The 16,493-nt window shown below is 50.7% G+C and overlaps 2 protein-coding genes across 2 annotated transcripts; one reads left to right on the top strand and one right to left on the bottom strand.

Moving 5' to 3' along the window:
* Positions 1-2,416: 2,416 nt before the first annotated feature.
* Jwa (PRA1 family protein Jwa) lies at positions 2,417-5,260 on the bottom strand. Its single transcript, XM_003739684.2, has 5 exons — positions 5,040-5,260; positions 3,520-3,726; positions 3,303-3,433; positions 3,088-3,202; positions 2,417-2,680 (listed from the first exon to the last, which is right to left on the bottom strand). The coding sequence occupies exons 2-5, from the start codon at positions 3,715-3,717 to the stop codon at positions 2,585-2,587; spliced, it is 540 nt and encodes a 179-aa protein (XP_003739732.1). The 5' UTR covers positions 3,718-3,726; positions 5,040-5,260; the 3' UTR covers positions 2,417-2,584.
* A 6,886-nt stretch (positions 5,261-12,146) lies between these two features.
* LOC100902157 (lens epithelium-derived growth factor) lies at positions 12,147-15,547 on the top strand. Its single transcript, XM_003739749.2, has 9 exons — positions 12,147-12,335; positions 12,692-13,018; positions 13,112-13,271; positions 13,519-13,614; positions 14,154-14,342; positions 14,432-14,584; positions 14,680-14,784; positions 14,860-14,995; positions 15,131-15,547. Exons 1-9 carry the CDS (start codon positions 12,232-12,234, stop codon positions 15,346-15,348), a joined length of 1,488 nt encoding a protein of 495 aa, XP_003739797.1. The 5' UTR covers positions 12,147-12,231; the 3' UTR covers positions 15,349-15,547.
* The last annotated feature ends 946 nt before the right edge of the window (positions 15,548-16,493 follow it).

The following is a 16,493-nucleotide window of genomic DNA, read 5'->3' as shown; positions in this document are numbered from 1 at the left end:
TGACCCCCCCCCCAAGAAAAAAAACTGGATCCGCTCCTGCTCCGAGTGCTCCTCAAGCAGTGCACTCTTGTGACTGGCAGGTTTTCAGGATCAGTGTTGAAACAATGCAAAGACCTAGCAGCTTATGCGCAGCGATATTCAACTGGTTCCTGCCGCAAATCTATTCCGAGGCAGGCCGTCACTCGGCGTGACTCCCTGTAGGGAATCGTATACGGCTTTCCTTATTTGAATAATTCCTCTGCTCCGCGTAAGATAACTATCCTTGTGATTCTTCGGGTAGATAGCTCGATTGAGGCAAAACGGGACGAGCCGTGCTCGAATTCCCTTCATCAACAGTCGCGCTTATTCCTCGGATCAGGTCAGACATAAAAACTTATCTCTATGCGCGCCCGCCGCAGTCCGAGCATTCAGAAGTCGGAGACGAGACCAAAAACGGGAAATCGAACTGTTCATTGTTTATCGAACCACTCGTCGTTCAAGTTGAATGCAGTCTTCAGGGTGGGCGTCAATTCACGATCGATGAATTCGTTAACATAGGTATTAACGAAGAATAAGAAAAGGAGCTCCGCATCGCGCCGCAGACCCGACGATATATGGTATAAGTCGCACTCGACTTCATTTTGGAACGAACTCTGTAAGTTATATTGGAGGTTTAAGATGACGGAATCCCGCAGAGTCAACCGAGATGCAGAGAAAATTTCGATTTCGTTCACTGACGTAGGCTTTTACGAAAACTGCTTTTTCTCGCCTGGTCGCAGGAACCTTCAACATCACTAACGTGCCATGCCCCAAGGTCCGGCACTCTATTGGCTCCGACCAGAAGGTATAATGGGTCATTAGGCTCACGAGCATCAATTTCTGGAAACTGATCCGGACAAAGGCTCTTGGAGGATCACCTTTAGTGTGAGGTGAAAGTTAAGCGCTGTTTGGGATCTTCAGCAAAGTGATCACCTCAAACTTCGGAGAACGAGAATGACTCGTACTTCCATGGTCGATGTTCACGTCTCCAGATCTTTCCATTGTGTGAAATCTTTCTAGAGCCATACTGTATACACCGAGTCGTTTCCTGGCGCCATCCTGGATACCCGGAATTTTATACTTGAAATCGCGGAAGTGTTCCTTAGTCAGATTAACAACTTCATCCAGATACTTGTTCATGAACTCCACCGTGACCGGTCGGGCTGGAATAAAATAGAGGGGTTTCGATTAATAATCCGTGTTCGACGGTGCCTTCTTGGACTGGTCAGAAGTGGGCCAACGAATCGCATCGCGCAAACTCTGTCCCACCATGATCTAGAAGAAAACCGGATGCGGCTTCGTTTCAAACTCACCGGCGGTCGTTCGTCCCTCGGTGCTCTGCGAGGCTTCTGCAACTTCAGGGTAATTTTCGGAGAGACGATTGAATGGGCTCACTCAAGCTTTCACCCAGCAGGAAGCCAAGTTTTGCTTCCTCGTCACGACAAATATCGGGGGATCGATGAGCTGATTAACGATTCATGGAGGGGAATGAGATTGGATGTCCTAATCCTCAACAGTCTGAGAAGACCCCATAACTCATACCTGTACTCCTTCCCAATAGCCCGGATCGGAATTTGCCCAGGATCGAGTAAGCGAGGCAGCAGAATACGAGTGTTGTAAGTGCTGACGCCGGAATAGAGATCCTATATCCTCCCGTCGCTCCCGCTTTCAAGGATTTCTCCGGATGAGACGCCGATAAAAGGAGGGAATCTTCTTTTTTGCTGGATAGGCTTGGCCGAGCTAGGAGATTCGACCTCGGTCCCTGCGTCCCGGGATGTGTCGGAGGGACGCTCTGGATATTCTCATCAATGATCACCGGATTTCTTGAGTCTAGATTGATATTGGAAAAACTTCCCATGAGAATCATGTGCGGCATGTGCGGTATGGCGCGATGAGGAACCGAATGCATGAAGAGACTACCCCTCAAAACCGGGTCCACGTCGCTCCGGCATCCTCGGCCGTCTCGTGTCGCGTCTTGGCCCGTATTTTCCATCTGTGGAGAAAGAGACCACTTGACGTGATGCGCCGAAACCACTGCTTCGTTATTCTCAATGCTCGTGACGCTCCGTCACGATCTATGCCAGGACGGAGGATACAACTGGCAGGGATAGTAGAGATCCCCCTTCTCACAGAGCGTCCTCGCATTTTACGTACGTGCCACGATCGAGCATCAAGGCGGCATGGCGGGTCGAAAGCATTCACAGCCCTGAGAACTATCCAAGGATTCGTTGTCATTCATCTGAGCGCCGTCGGGAGCGTCCAACCTTGCGCAATCGGGAGCGCCTGAGGACTATTTGTATTTGGTGCTTTGTCGGGTGAAGAGTCTTCCATAAGAGATGCACGAGAAACGTATCTAAATAAACCCGAATAGGGATTCGAGGACGCGCTAGGCTTCGGGTTTTCGAAAATGTTTATTGCTCCAAATTATGCTTTCTCCTTCCAAACGCTGATGCCTCACAGTGGCGAACAATCCTTAGCCTCGATACCGAATATTTTCGTATAAATAATGCAGGTTCGATACTCGGCGTAAATATAGATGCTTGTTGCGCAGGAACTAAGTTTTGGCTCAATTCGACAATGTTTCAAACGTCTCCCCGAAGTGATCAAGGATGATACCCATCGGTGTGCTTATCAAGCCGAGGGATTCGCCGCGATTCCAGATCTGCAAAGAGTAATGTTCAAATGAAGGACGGCATAGCAAATATCCCAGAACCGGAAATCTCCTGAGGCTCCCCTTGAATATTCTCCCAATATGAGCGGGACGGATCGTATCGTTGCGACCGAATAGCGGTCGCGTGTTCGATTAATCAGCTTGATGACTCACTTCCGCGTGATTCCGAATGCGAAATCGATCGCGGATCGAGCACATCTCATCTTTCTATCATGCTTCCGGGATTTTAATCATGAACCGTGGTTGGACCATGAAATCTCCTAGATTGCTAGATCGTGTTCCATCGAGAGGCGGTACACTGATTGGGGACGTAGGCGAATTTCGGAGGCGGACTTTCCTCGAGACTCACATCGCCTCCGTTTTAGGCACACGATACAGTGGTGCCCGAAGCGTCTCACCTTGCTTTTGAGATTCCGGAGTCGGAGAGATGCATGAATGAATATCAGCAGAATTGGCAGAGCGATCCCGAATAGGAAGATCATCACAGAGCCGATCATCGACATGATTAGATATCTGCGGATGAATCAAGATTCAATCCGATTCGGAGTGCGAAAAAGAGGACCGCGGAGTACCAAATCCATGAGGGAACCTCGTCCTTGACTGACTGACTTACCCGCCGACGAGCATGATGGTCATGCAAATGCCTGGATGACGTCGACGAAGTCCGGCGAACGCCGCCTGATGTCGACTAAGGTAATTGAGCAGCTCTAGGGTTGACACCGTCGCAGCCATGCCCACGAGGATCTGAAAATTTTTCGGAGGATATCAGATCACCGTATCGATGAGAACTCCCGGGAACATGGCGGACTCGATTATAATGTGACACGCACCTGGGTCGGGTTCACCATGCCGACGAGGATGAATACCAGGGCGAACACGATGAAGTAGTTTGTCTGGTAGTATAGAAGATTGTTGAGGACTCGATTGGACCATCTGTCGAGGTTGGCAATATTCGGGATCTCGAATCGAGATTCTGCTCCGATGAAATCATCGATACTCCTCAGGGGCGCCCGTCCTTCCACCGGCATAGCTGATCCCTGCAATTGAAGCCGAAAATAATTCCTTATGATCCCCTTCGCGTTCTCGAGGGTTGAAGCGGATCAACTACCAAATTTGGAACACAGTGTACATTTCTGATACCGCACATTCGGATTTTACGACCTCCGCTACAAGAAGCGCGTCCATGTCTACAGTTTCGACATCAATCCCGTTAAAAAGCACTCCATTAGATTACACGATGAGTTTTTTCACCAGCGTAACGTTCTCCCCGAATCGGATCACAAGACTCATAATTTTCAGCAGGCGGCTTTAGTTTCCTGGGGTCTGGAGAATGAGAAGGTTCAAGATCCGACTTTCTCGCAGGACCTGAGGCGCGGATTCGAGCTCATTTCCGGAGCTACGGACTTAGTTCCAAAGTCCCTTTTCGTCCTAGTCTAGACGTAATCATATGTCTGCAGGAAAGCAGCTGCGTTCCACTCGGTCTGGCCCTCGTCTCGGTCGGAATCGATCCGACCGATTGTGAGAAACTTTTCCAAGAACAAATAGCGCCACATTCCTTAGAAGGAGACAAGAAACTCCCACAACTTCTACTATCTTTCCTCGAAACCTTGGCCAACCATGATCCGGACCCCTTTTACGGATGGGTGATGAAGTTTTGGATGGATCGCATTGAAGATGGCTCTATCTTATGTGGGCTTCGACAACAACAACATAGTTGCGCGCCTCCTGCGAGTGTCTTCAGAGTTTCGAGGAGGGAACGGAGCTACGGATCAGCTATCAGTGATAGCCTATCACTGATTACCCGAGCAGCCGGAAGATCCCCGAATTCCGGGTCTCCATACCTGCGATCGCCGTCTTGAGCCAGAAAGATTCATTGCCTCCATCCCGACCAACAAGGATAAAAGTGGAATTCCGCGCCCGCTCGAGAGCGACTCATTGTTGAAGATTTCTGATCAGCTTGTGGAACAATGCTCGTGATCTGAAATCAACTCGATGAACGGCGGCAGGGTCCACAGCTCGTTTTGGCGCAGCCCGATTCTGGCGAATAAGATCCCATTGGTGATCCGATGATCTCCCTGGTGGGAATGAGGACTCTTGATCCACGCGTACCATGACCGGTATATTCGAATAGCTTCAAGCAGAGCTGGGCTATCGGAAATTCTGATGAGCCAAGACTCACAAAACGAGTGGCACTCCCTACTCAGAGCAACTCTTCATCGAGAGACGTTGGAATATCTCATCCTACGGCGGAAAACACAGCCAAATATTCCGAAGCAAATATCGCTCTTAGATCTATCAGAAGACGGAGAGCATGTATCCGACCGAATTAGGACTCTCTTGATCTACTCACCTGTGAAATTGCAACTCGACTAGATTGCAAAGCTTCGAACCGCTGCCAAAGACTGTTTTGCTCTGATTCGCCTTCTCCGATCTTAACGAACAGAGCTTAGACGACGGATGGAAAACAAAGCGGTCCCGAAGTCTCTGATTCACCGAATGTCGAAGAACTTCAAGAACACTGAGTGCGCAGTTTCGAGAGGGATGAGGGTCCGTTGTATTGTGGCTGTAGGTGTTGCAGTTCTCGACCAGCGCGGTGATTCCCCACACTCGGCCACCGCGCCGAAATTCAAAAGCTCAGGGCTCAAGCATTCCGTATGGGCGAATTAGGGCCGCCTTTACATGCTCAACTTCGGGCTTTTTCTTGCGTTGGCGAATCCTGTCACCGCTCTGGCCCCGAATGATGGTTCATCATCTCATCATGCAAACTCGTTCGGCGATCAATGCTCATCGAGGGACGCTGCCCAGTCTTTGCCAAAGCTTCGAAACTCAGGCTTCTGCTCAGTCTTAAGCCGCGATGATCCCCTTGATAAAGGACTGACGTTCGTCACACCGGTCAAAGAGTCAGCGGAATCCCGCAATACTCTGGGGCGATCCTCCAAATGGAGTCGACAGCAGCCAGTGGACGCTCGGGATCCCCATGCGAGAGTCGCGGCGAAAACCCGCGAGCTCACGATTGCTCATCGAAGCTTGAGGCTGGTTCCCGGACCTCATCGTAGCCTCAGCTCTAAACGGCCAAGTCGGGGCCTTTACCGTCCCAGAGGTCAGCGGGGGACTTTCCTCAGCACCATTTTTAGGATGAGCCCTTCGGGAGCCGTACCCGATGACTCAGAGAGCGGCGGTTGATCATTGGTTTGAGCTGCTTCCTATCATGAAATGTGAATGCTCACCAGTGAATCGCGTCGCCTCATGTAGCACCATATTCTTGACCATATTCCCGTTCCTCGAGTCGCCCTGGGATGTTTTCATCTACATAGAGACGCAAATTCAGAAAATAATACGCGAATGGTCTCAATTTCAACACGTTTTATTGTCTCGTCTCGGAGCAGCAAGTCTCCGTACGTGATGACAGAGCCCGCTCAAGAGAATAATTCACAATATCGCTTTAGATGAAAAACTTAATGGCGAATTGACAGTCGCTGGACGAGGTCTATCCTAACGGTCATTGATGAAACGTCGGTGTTTCTAAGCGGGGGCCTCGAACACATACCGAGAAGACAGGGATCGATGGCTATGAACTAGGAGGCTCTTGAAAATGATTGGGTTCGGGCAGTCATGCGCCCAGAAGGCGGCTCGCTGAATTTATTAGTGTCCATGCATGCGTCAATTACTCTCCTTACTCGGATATGCAGGGAATCCCCTCTTTGGGTCAGTGAAGTGTTCTCGGATAATTTCTCAGTGCACTAGGCGATTCTCGAAGGCAGCGAGGGTTGAATATCAGTTCCCCGGGCTGTACAAAACGGTCGCCCTCACAACCCTCCAGAAGCAACAATAATCTTAGGTCTTTGTTACAAGCCGTAGAATACACATGTGGGTCACGACGCTATCCCTTAATTACAGGTATGAACAACTGACTCGACTCATACCACTGAGTCGAATTTTGGGAACTGAGATACGAGGATTACTCGTCCATGTCCGCAACTGGTGTGTATGTTCAGCGTCTGGTACTCAGCCGGCCGGACTGTATAGACAACGTCGTTTTCGCAACCGGTGATCCGGCACTGCTAGCTCACGGACTTCGCCCCCGAATCCATGGTCGCTCCCTCGCTTCCCTCTGAGATCGGAGCCACAGACGGAGCGTGCTTAGGCGAGAGCACAGCGTCGGGGTCCATGGTAGCATCCGACTCCTCGATAATGGTGTCCTCGGGTGACGAATAGTCGCTGTTTTCGGAGCACTCGGAGCTTGTGTAAACTTCTGGAAGATCGAATTGACACGTCAATTGAAGCCATGTTGAGAGTTGATGCCACCGAGGGAATACAACTCTTGGACAATCCTCTTCCCATTCGGGGAGCTCACCTTCTTGAGATCCAAAGTTATCCGGAGAATCAGCTGATGTCATTATGTCCTCAAGAACTTCGGGGAGCTGCGGGCGACGACGTTATATGAGTTATTTTTTTTTCTGCCATAAGCTTAGCTCGGACACGATCACAGATTTGACGAGCCAGATTCGAGCACACGTGATTGACGGTTTCGTTATCTTCACGAGCGAATCATCGAATGCTCTATAGGATGCGATCGATATTCTCTATCTAATCAGACTCACCCCAAGTTCTCGATTCGCTCTTGCGCAAGCAGCCTTCACATGCACTTTGACTTTGCTCCTGTTGAATTCGTGACGGCCGAGAGGATTCGAGCAGCCCTCAACCGTGCAACCGCAGGGGTAGAAGCCATGATCGACCTTGAGACAGAGAGCCGTTCATTGAGACCGGGACACGATCAGAGAAGTCGAACGAATCGAGCTTATCCAACTCAGCCTACCTGACACTCGATCCCCAGCTCCAGACACATGCAGGAACCGGGAAGACATTGGCCGATGCAGCTGCAACCGCACTGTTGCCGCGACACTCTTATCATCTGCAATTCCTCCTGCAATGGATCGCACGAAGCTCAGTGCTGAGCTGGTAGCCGCGCGCCTTCTCCGAGTCGGAGGCTTTATGAAACCATGAACTCACTTTCTCCAGGGCATCGATGTTCCGTACGCCAGATTGCCTCAAAAGTTCTCTTCGACGTCTCGTGGGCAGCGGTTGAACTATGAGTCCTTCCACGTCTTGGCCTTGCGAAAGAGTAGCCCCCAGGGTGTTTGACATTTGCGCTCTTCGTATCTCAGCGTACTCTTCGATCGAATACTCTTGGAGTTCTAGATGCTGGGCACCCATACCTGCAATCCGAAGAATCGGACCGGATCAACGAAACTGTCGAGCGGGATTTCGCGATCAACGGCGGGCAGAAATCAGCATCACTGAGACTCACCGAGAGTTGATCCGCCTTCCGAGGGAACACTGGTGAAACCTTGTTCCCTCTCGAAAAGGTACAGACTGACCTTACTGAATTGGACCTTCTTGTTGAGGAATGATTTGGCATGCAACGATAAGGTAGACTCTTCATTTTCGCTGGGTGAAGAACTCCCGAACGAATTAATAGCTATCACAGATTTGCAAGCGGAGGAGTTGTCACCCGTAGCGGTCGTGCCCTCTTCGATGCGTCGGCTCATACTTCGCGTCATCGGAGAGCCGGGACTATCGATTGAATCTCTCATCACTGGACTGAGAACCGGAATTTCGAGTTCTTTCCTTCGAGCCATCAGAGCGGGTTGTTTCTTCGGAGTGCTCTCGATGAAATCGTCGTCCGACAGTCTTTTCAGATTCCGGATCGCACTCGGAGTGGTTTCGGGCTCATGGGATATTTGGATGTCAAGTTCGTTCGGGTCGTCGGGGCGATCTTCGTCACCGCCAGCGGCTGATCTCGTCTTACCCGCAGCCGGCGACGAAGTTAATTTGTGGGCTTCGCACTTCGCTTCGATAGCCTTACTGAGATTCATGCAGTCATTGACATACACTATTGGCATTCTAAGGAGGCTGCCCTGAGCGGGCTTGCCTCCATTCTGAGAAGACTTGGGATTCGGGGAATCGAGGATCTGGGACACCGCTTGCTTGGCGGGTGTCTCTGGGAGATTCGGAGACGCTGTATCGGGATCCGGAGTCGATTCACATATCACAGTTGAAGACGCCGTCAAAAGGCAACTGGCGGCGGGAGCCGACGACCTGCTCGAGATGCCATTGGATGAACTTGTTCCCCCCACATCTTGCGGGAGAACGACCGGAGAATCAGCAGACGCTGGCGAGGCTGTCCTGGCGTCCTGGAGCTGTCTCCGTAGCGTCGACGCGGAAACCGCGGCGTCCCTCGGACGGAACTTCGAGGAGACCGGTGTCGTGACGATCGATGTCGTCGTCGAGCTTTTCTTTTCGGATACTTTCCCCGGATTGGCGGATACCGTTTCCGAATCCACGACCGCTGCTGCCGCCGCAACGACAGACTCGACGCGACTGACGGTGGCCGCGAGCAACGCCTCGACAGACGGCGAGCATGGTCCCGCCGAGAGCGATGATGCCGATGCCTCGATTCGTCGTTTGGGGTTGACAGACGGCATCGATTGGGATGCGGAATTAGATTGTTGAGAGAACTCGAATCTTATTTTCAATTGACATAGCTGAGCGGCTGCGCGCTCCGGTCGGGACGGCTCTTGGCCCACTAGATTGGATATTTCACGTGATGATTCGTCCTTCGCTGCCATGAGTGGGGATTTCGGGCAACGTTCCGTCATGCCGCAGTCGTTGAGACGGACAGAGCAGCAGAAGAGTCCTTTGTCGGAGGTAAATGCACGTTTCGTCAGAGGTGTTGCCAATGAAGACGAACTTCATGCTGGAAAGAAACGTAGCCGTGTCAGAGGAGCTGGAAATCATTTCCGTGAGTTTTCCTTAACTATGTCCCCTCGCACTTCATCTGATCAGCGACCGACAATGAGAGAATATGACACAGCGACGGGCAAGGCCGTCAGACATACGGGGCCGTTTGACGGGGACGCCTGATATTGAATGCGGCCCTTCGCCCCTGCCGCGCAAGGTCTCGCTCATACGAATACTATGATGTTTTTCAGCAACAAGGCGCTCCGGGCAGAGTGAACGCTCCCGCTTCAGCGACATCTGTTCCGTCCCGCCACGAGCTCGATCCCGACCGGATTCGGGTAAAATTTGAGTAAGATCTCCGAAGAAATTCCATTGCAAGATCTAAGAGCCCTTCTTCGCTTCTATCGTATCCATGGAGACGATGGTTGCCCTGAGTGGGTGAGAAAGTCGCTTTGTTCGTGACAGTCCAGCAGCCGAAGCTGATACGACGCGACGGCGCTGGTTTTCGTCAGAGCATTAACAGAGCATTGCGGTATTGTACGTGCAGTGGGATACGCGGGTTGACCCGGGCATGCGGGGATTCGACCGGATCTTCTTTTCGGGGCGATCCCATTATGATTCCTTCCTGACCGAAGGTGATTCGGGCAACGACCGCCTCGTCATTCTCCAAGAGAATGGATAATTCCTCCAAACAGTACATTGGGGACTTTCCCTGGTACCGAGACATGATCCTCGGATGTCTCGCAAACGGTGTCGCCTTTGGAAACTGTCTATCTACGCTCCTTGAGCGAAATATAGAGAGATCCATGTACCCCAGCCCAAGAGTTGGCAGCGTCTAGCGAATTTCCCCCCGAGCGATCGTCAGCATCTCTTGGAGACTCAGTCCGAGCAACGACAGCCATATCGTCGGATATAGGCGAAAGTATTCCTCTCTAGTCGAGTTCGAAAATTTCGAGGATCACTTGACGGAGCCTAAATCCTATAATTGTTGAGGACAAGAAACAGGTATTACCGCCTCACCGAGAACGGGAAGCGATTTTCGAGGGTCTGGAACAAGATTTGCTCGGAAAACTCGAGGAAACACGATACGACGATCGAAGGAGTCGGGATCCAAGACCTATCTTTCCGTGAGGCCTAGAGTCACCCCCTCTAACGGCTCTGCTCACGAGGCACGAATCTCCAAAACCGACTAAGGAGCGGAGGTTCCCATTCGTTGAAGCCTCCAGGAACCAGGCGGCGCAAAGCCAAGACATCACCACCCGACATTTCTCCCTCCGACGATATACGGCCGGTCAAGTAGTGGCAAATCGAAAAGGTTCAGGGAAACTTCGTTAAGATCGCGGGAATCGAAGAGAAGTCCACCAGACTGGTGGGGGATACAGCGGAAACCCGGACTGAATGAAACGTATTAATCGAAGACTTCCTCGATCGCGAAATTTGGGCGCGCTCGTCGATAGACGAAGCCCCCGATGAAATGAGCGGAAATCAATCGAGGACAATGCACACGGACGACTTCGGACAGTGTCGAGCGAGAGGGGATGCTGTGAATCCGCCAAAACCGTTGTCCCCGCCTCGAGTTGTCAGAGAAAAATCACCCAAATGATGGCGTTTGGCGCCCTTTACGAATTCAACCTCGCATCGCTCTCGTTCTCCAGGGAAAATGAGGGGGGTGCCACTCAGAGCTCTGCCGATGAAGTCTCATTGAATCCTGCGCTTACTAGCTCTGGAACGCCCAGGAGCCACGCTCATAGTCTCGCGCTGCTCATGATCGAATGGGCGCTTCAAAGGGTTGATACTCACATCAAGCAAGACAGTCGTTGCTTCGAGCGCTGGGATTTTGCGGACGAACGATAAAACGCATCACTTCTTTCCCGATTGAGAGGGTTCCTGAGTCCTCAAGTCTTTCGACGGCTTCTTTGAGAGGATCAATTGGTGAGATGATGTAGTCTACGACGGCGTTGGCCAAGACAGCCCACAATCGGACCATCCACCAGGGGAATCGACGTCAAGCTTTCGTCAGGGAACAGAAACTCGGATTTAGAACACTGAGAACACAGTGAATTCGATGGAGTGTCGTTTGTTGTTGGATATAGCTTTGTTGCACCTCTCACTCTCGCTCACGATCACTTTGCTGCTGCAGCAGCAAGCAGAGGAGAATGCTGTCTCTCTTTGTTTACATTATATGAACACAGAGCAGACGACGCATCCGATGATGCAGAGGAGAGAGAAACCAAAAACCCTCGAAGAGTGATGAGATGATTCTGCTTGATGAGATGACGCATTTAGGGAGGTTGAAGTCGATCGGGGGATCGAGATTCGAGGTGTCCCGAGGAGCTCAATGCCCGACGAAGCCGAAATAACACCGATGCTCCCTGCTGTGGGAGCTGCCCCCTTTACGAGAGAAAGAATGACGTGACCCGAAGAAGAATTTCTCATCAACTTCGGGGCATGAATTCGATGAATCCATAGCGCAGGTCATCCGAGACATTCGGTATTCTTCCGGGCTCAAATCCAGGATGAATAGAAAGCGATGAATATTAGCAGCTCTCTCTCCGCGTTCGGAATCGAGCCCTACTCAGGGAGAATACTCCTACATTGACTTCTGACTTCTAAGCCGGCTGCCGCAGGTAAAGACTTCCCCGTGACTGATTCCATACGACCAGATACATATTGAAATTCGCGGAGCTCCGGAGCCGAAGTGGGGTGGTCCACGGCAGATAAGGTGCTCAGCTGCTCCGACCAATGCCATTATTCGAGAACAGCTGAAATCTTGCTCGTTTCCCGAGAGGCACACCGTAATCATGGTAGCGAAGCAGTCTCTGGAAAAGGGTTCTCTAGTCTTCGCAAAAGTGAAAGGCTACCCCCATTGGCCAGCCCGTGTGGAAGAAGTGAAACCAGGAGACAAGTGAGTTACTTCTCGGAGGCTCAGAGCGGCATAAGGAATGATGGTGTACACCCGTCTTCGGAGAGAAGTCGGCCCTTCCTCTGATTCGCTCTAATCCCATCATACCACATTCCACTTCATGGGTTCCTCCGGAGCTGTCAGAAAAAATTTCTCGTATCCGCTCGAACCCCTCATCTGCTCATCGAGGGTGGAGAAACCCCATGTATGAATGCATCGATCAGGAGCTGTAGAGGGAGAAAGTCACTTTACCGCGACGACTCGTTTTCAAGACTACCCGGTGTAGACGACGGTCACCAAGAAACCTCCGGGTCCGTGCCCGTTTCCTCCATGATCTCGAAAACCTTTCGATTTTTCAGATACGTTGTGCTTTTCTTCGGGACCTACGAGATCGGAACACTAGACGTGAAGAACCTTTTTCTATATGGCGAGAATAAGGATCGCTTCGCCAAGCCCAACAAAAAGAGGTTTTTTGTTGAGGCTCTGGAAGAAATTGAGAAACGACCGCATATGTCACCGCCGGTCACCCACGTCATGGGCCGCTTTGGCAGGGAGAAGAAACCGCAAACTGAAGCAGCGGTTCCGGCGCCGAAGTCAGTCGAATCTGAAGAGGCTAAATCAGTTCCGAACGGAGTGAGGAAAAAGAAAATTAACGACGAGATCGCTGAACTTCCGGAGAGGAATAGGTTCGTCAAACCTCGAGGAGAATTATCTTCACGAGATGAGATTGAAATCGATAATATCGATCCTGTGAGAAGTACCGAACCGAAAATTTCCAGCCGTGCAAAACCCGGGGAGAAATCAGAGGTGGGTGGCGAGAAGTCAACTGCAGCGAATTCGAAGAAAAAGAGATTGACCGAAGAGAAAGAGAAAGCCGAACTCGACGATGCAGAGATTCCGAAAAATCCGCCCAAGCGCGCCTGTCTGAGTGCGAACAAAGTAGGTTGCCTGACTCCGGATTCCACTTAAGCGACTCCTCATTCATCCTTTTCTCTCTCCCTGTTTTTTGTGCATTTAGAGATGGTGGCCTGGGAACATCGGGGAAACAATTTCCATCAATTATTCCGTTTTTTCGTTCATTAAAAACCCAGAGTAATCGCGCCGATAATAATACCATCCAAGGAGAGACTTTATTGCCCCGGAGCTCGAACGACGCTTATATCGGAGGATATTTCCGTGATTCCAGGAGAAAGGTGGCACAAAATCCGAGCAAGCTGCGTCGGTCTTGAAGAAAGGTCTAAATGTCAACGTTCATCAGAGCCGCTCCGGTCGTACAATCAAAGTGAGTTATCGTGGGTTATATTGCCCGAGCTTTCCGGATATGAAGCATTAATTATCAACGACAAGAGTGCTTGGTGAACATGTGCCGATGAATCGGAGGTTGTATGATTCTGTACTGATGAGTGCTTGCAGTGATGCCCCTTTAAAATGCGGCTAGCATTCGTGAAGCAATATGCGGGGAAAACGATTTGTAAGTTGAGTATTAGCTGAAGCTCCGCTGATTCGAGACCGACCCTTCGAACGTTTGATGGCGGAATAGTATCTCTCTCGATCCCTGCGCGGGAGATTGCCAATGTATGTTGTCGATCATACACGGGGAAGGAGGGACCTGTTCTCGTTCATGAGACCGCACGGAACCCCCTGTTTCTACGCCCTGTTCCGTGATTCACCCTCGATTTTCTATTTCGTTTGAAAGACTAGCGCAATCAGTCATCAACGTGATTTGTGAATGCCTGTGAGCGGGATTCTCCTCGCCGATTTCCGTCTTCACTTTCATTGGAATGGATAAGCAGTTTTGTTCTGAAATTTTGATTTCCACAGCCAAAGGAAGTTGGCACGGTCGAAGCTGAACGGCATTCATCGTCACCCGAAATCACGACAACCAGTGCTCCTGCATGCGGCTCGCCAGATGTGAAACGAGGACGCCGAGGGAGAACTTCGGTTGTTGAACCTAGATTAGAGATTAAACAGACAAAGCACAGTCAGAGGACGAGCTCGAAAGCTGGAACAGTAATTTTTTTTCTGTTTTGTGAATTTTCTCTGATTTCTTTCTTCCTCGCTAGTTGTCGCAAAATCCTCATTCGATCGGGACCTTCCAGGAGACTCTATTTGAAGAGCCGGGCTCCCCGAAGAAGACATGTTTATCGGCAGCTTCCGCTAGCACGAGTCAAACAGGTCATCGACCAGCAGCATCACCGATGTCTGGTTGTCCGATACCGACAAAAGCAGCTGTCAAACAACAAGTTCCCAGCGTGAGTGCAGATGAGGGGCCTATACTCGATCGCGTTTTTTCCTCCCACGAAGCCTCTCAGAATCCCTTTCAAGCCATTTTTGCCACACCGAGCAGGAGTCGGAAGCGCTGTCGGAGAGACGCGATGATCAGAAGAGTTCTGAGGACAGCTCTAGGAAATCCACGAAGAAATCCACATCCCTGCCTGAAACTCTTGGCAAGGTAGGAGATCGGAATCACTCTCGGAGACCTAATCAGTCGATTCCCGACCTTGTCTAGGTTTTCTTTCTTCCATAGACCGAAGAGCTAAACAAAGCCCAGGGGAGCGCGGCGGCGAATCTAACAGGGAAACTCAACGCCGAGGAGTTCCGCAAACAAGTAGCCTTCCTAGAAATGACCGACGCGAGCATCAGAGCTAATATGGGCGTCGAACGTGAGTAGCCTCGACATTGGTTTTATCGAGGGAACGGACTCTCCGATTGAGTTTTTCGGGATTGAACCATGATATTACCCAAGTCGCCTGAATCATCGTCGAGGATCAAGAGAAATAATTGCGGCTTGTCCGCAGGCATGGACCCGGGGAAAGCTTTCGAAGCGATCGTCGCTCTGGAGAACAAATTTATCACGGCGCCCGCCATCAAACGATTTCCGAAACTGCTGAGTACCTTGCGACTAGTCCGTAGATACCCGAAAGACGAGCGGCTCGCCAAGAAAGCCGACTACATGTACAACAAAATCAAGCATTTCATGATGACAGTCTTCATCAATGAGGAGGAGAAAAGTTGAAGATTGCTCATCCCATGCATTCAACCAAACTCCAAAGGTTGCCTCAACGAGAATCGCCGATCCACGACGAGGTTACCGGTGCGGAAATGCAAGAACAAGTTCTCCATGATCTACAGTCATCAAGTCTCATCACGATGTGTCGTGATTTACCTCACTGCCACTGATGTTCTCCTTCTACATGACGAATACCTGACGTTGGGCTTTCCTTCGTGCACATTCAGAAGCTTCATAATTCTGATTTAGGCTCATTTGACGCGAATAAAATCCTTGTCCGCAAACATGCGCGATACGCCTCGTTCTGGAACTTGAACCTTTTTGATCCGTTTTTCGGCTCATTCTTCCCACCAATTTCGGCGCACAGGTGATCCGGCGGTTGCCGGATGATCCCCCGGTGTGCAAGTTCATGTTTTTTTTCTCTCCTTCTACCCTTGCTCCCAGTGATTGTCGAAACTCACCTCAAAACTCACGTGGTACTATGTGGTTCTAAGGCAAGCTGTACTTCGATTGTGGTCCGAAAGGCGCGGATTTAATTCTGTAGGGCGGATATCGTTCTCTTTACTGGAGTCCGGTGATCGCGGCCTTCGGTCGCGTTCGACGGCCGGTACCTACATGAACCGTGAATATTCTGGCTGGAGAGCATGTTCTTCGAGCCCCTTAAGCCTGCCCTAAGGACTGCTCGGATGTTCGAGGCTGCCTTTTCACGCATACCAACATTCCCTAGGATAAGAATCGAGCAAGTTTTTTCTGAGTTCTCCCACCACGGAATGAGTCTTACTATTAAGAAGGCCATTTAGTGGAGGCTACCCGTGTGCTCGGAACTGCCCCTAATTTCTTTGAAGACCTCCAAGCCGGCTTCACTATCAAAAAATGCTCTTCATCCAGAATAGCACGATATTCGGAAGATGTCCTCTTACCTTGAAGTACCCCTCAGAACTTGACCGACTGCTACACTAGATGCTGCAAGTTCTTATAGAGGGCTCTAGGGACCTTCTTAGGGCCCCTCGATCTCTGTAGAGCACCACAGGTCAATATCGAATACATTTGGTATGCGAGGAGGAGGGGAATTCTACCACGATAATGCCTGACTGAAGTCTCATCGCCTCCTTTTTTTGAATTCCCGTCCGCACTACTTCTCGTGCATCATC

The sequence above is a fragment of the Galendromus occidentalis genome, unplaced genomic scaffold (genome assembly GCF_000255335.2).
Source record: "Galendromus occidentalis unplaced genomic scaffold, Mocc_1.1 scf7180000076583, whole genome shotgun sequence".
NCBI classification, from domain to species: Eukaryota; Metazoa; Arthropoda; class Arachnida; order Mesostigmata; family Phytoseiidae; genus Galendromus; species Galendromus occidentalis.
The sequence above is the reverse complement of the archived record's forward strand: the minus strand, read 5'-3'. Positions and strand labels throughout refer to the sequence as shown.

Excerpts from the sequence above, each read along its gene's own strand:
- Jwa (XM_003739684.2), bottom strand. The coding sequence starts at position 3,717 with ATGCCGGTGGAAGGACGGGCGCCCCTGAGGAGTATCGATGATTTCATC. Across the intron at positions 3,434-3,519 it reads GCATGGTGAACCCGACCCAG|ATCCTCGTGGGCATGGCTGC; the intron begins GTGCGTGTCACA and ends AAAAATTTTCAG. Across the intron at positions 3,203-3,302 it reads ACCATCATGCTCGTCGGCGG|ATATCTAATCATGTCGATGA; the intron begins GTAAGTCAGTCA and ends ATTCATCCGCAG.
- LOC100902157 (XM_003739749.2), top strand. The coding sequence starts at position 12,232 with ATGGTAGCGAAGCAGTCTCTGGAAAAGGGTTCTCTAGTCTTCGCAAAA. Across the intron at positions 13,272-13,518 it reads CCTGTCTGAGTGCGAACAAA|GAGAAAGGTGGCACAAAATC; the intron begins GTAGGTTGCCTG and ends CCGTGATTCCAG. Across the intron at positions 14,585-14,679 it reads TCAAACAACAAGTTCCCAGC|GAGTCGGAAGCGCTGTCGGA; the intron begins GTGAGTGCAGAT and ends CACACCGAGCAG.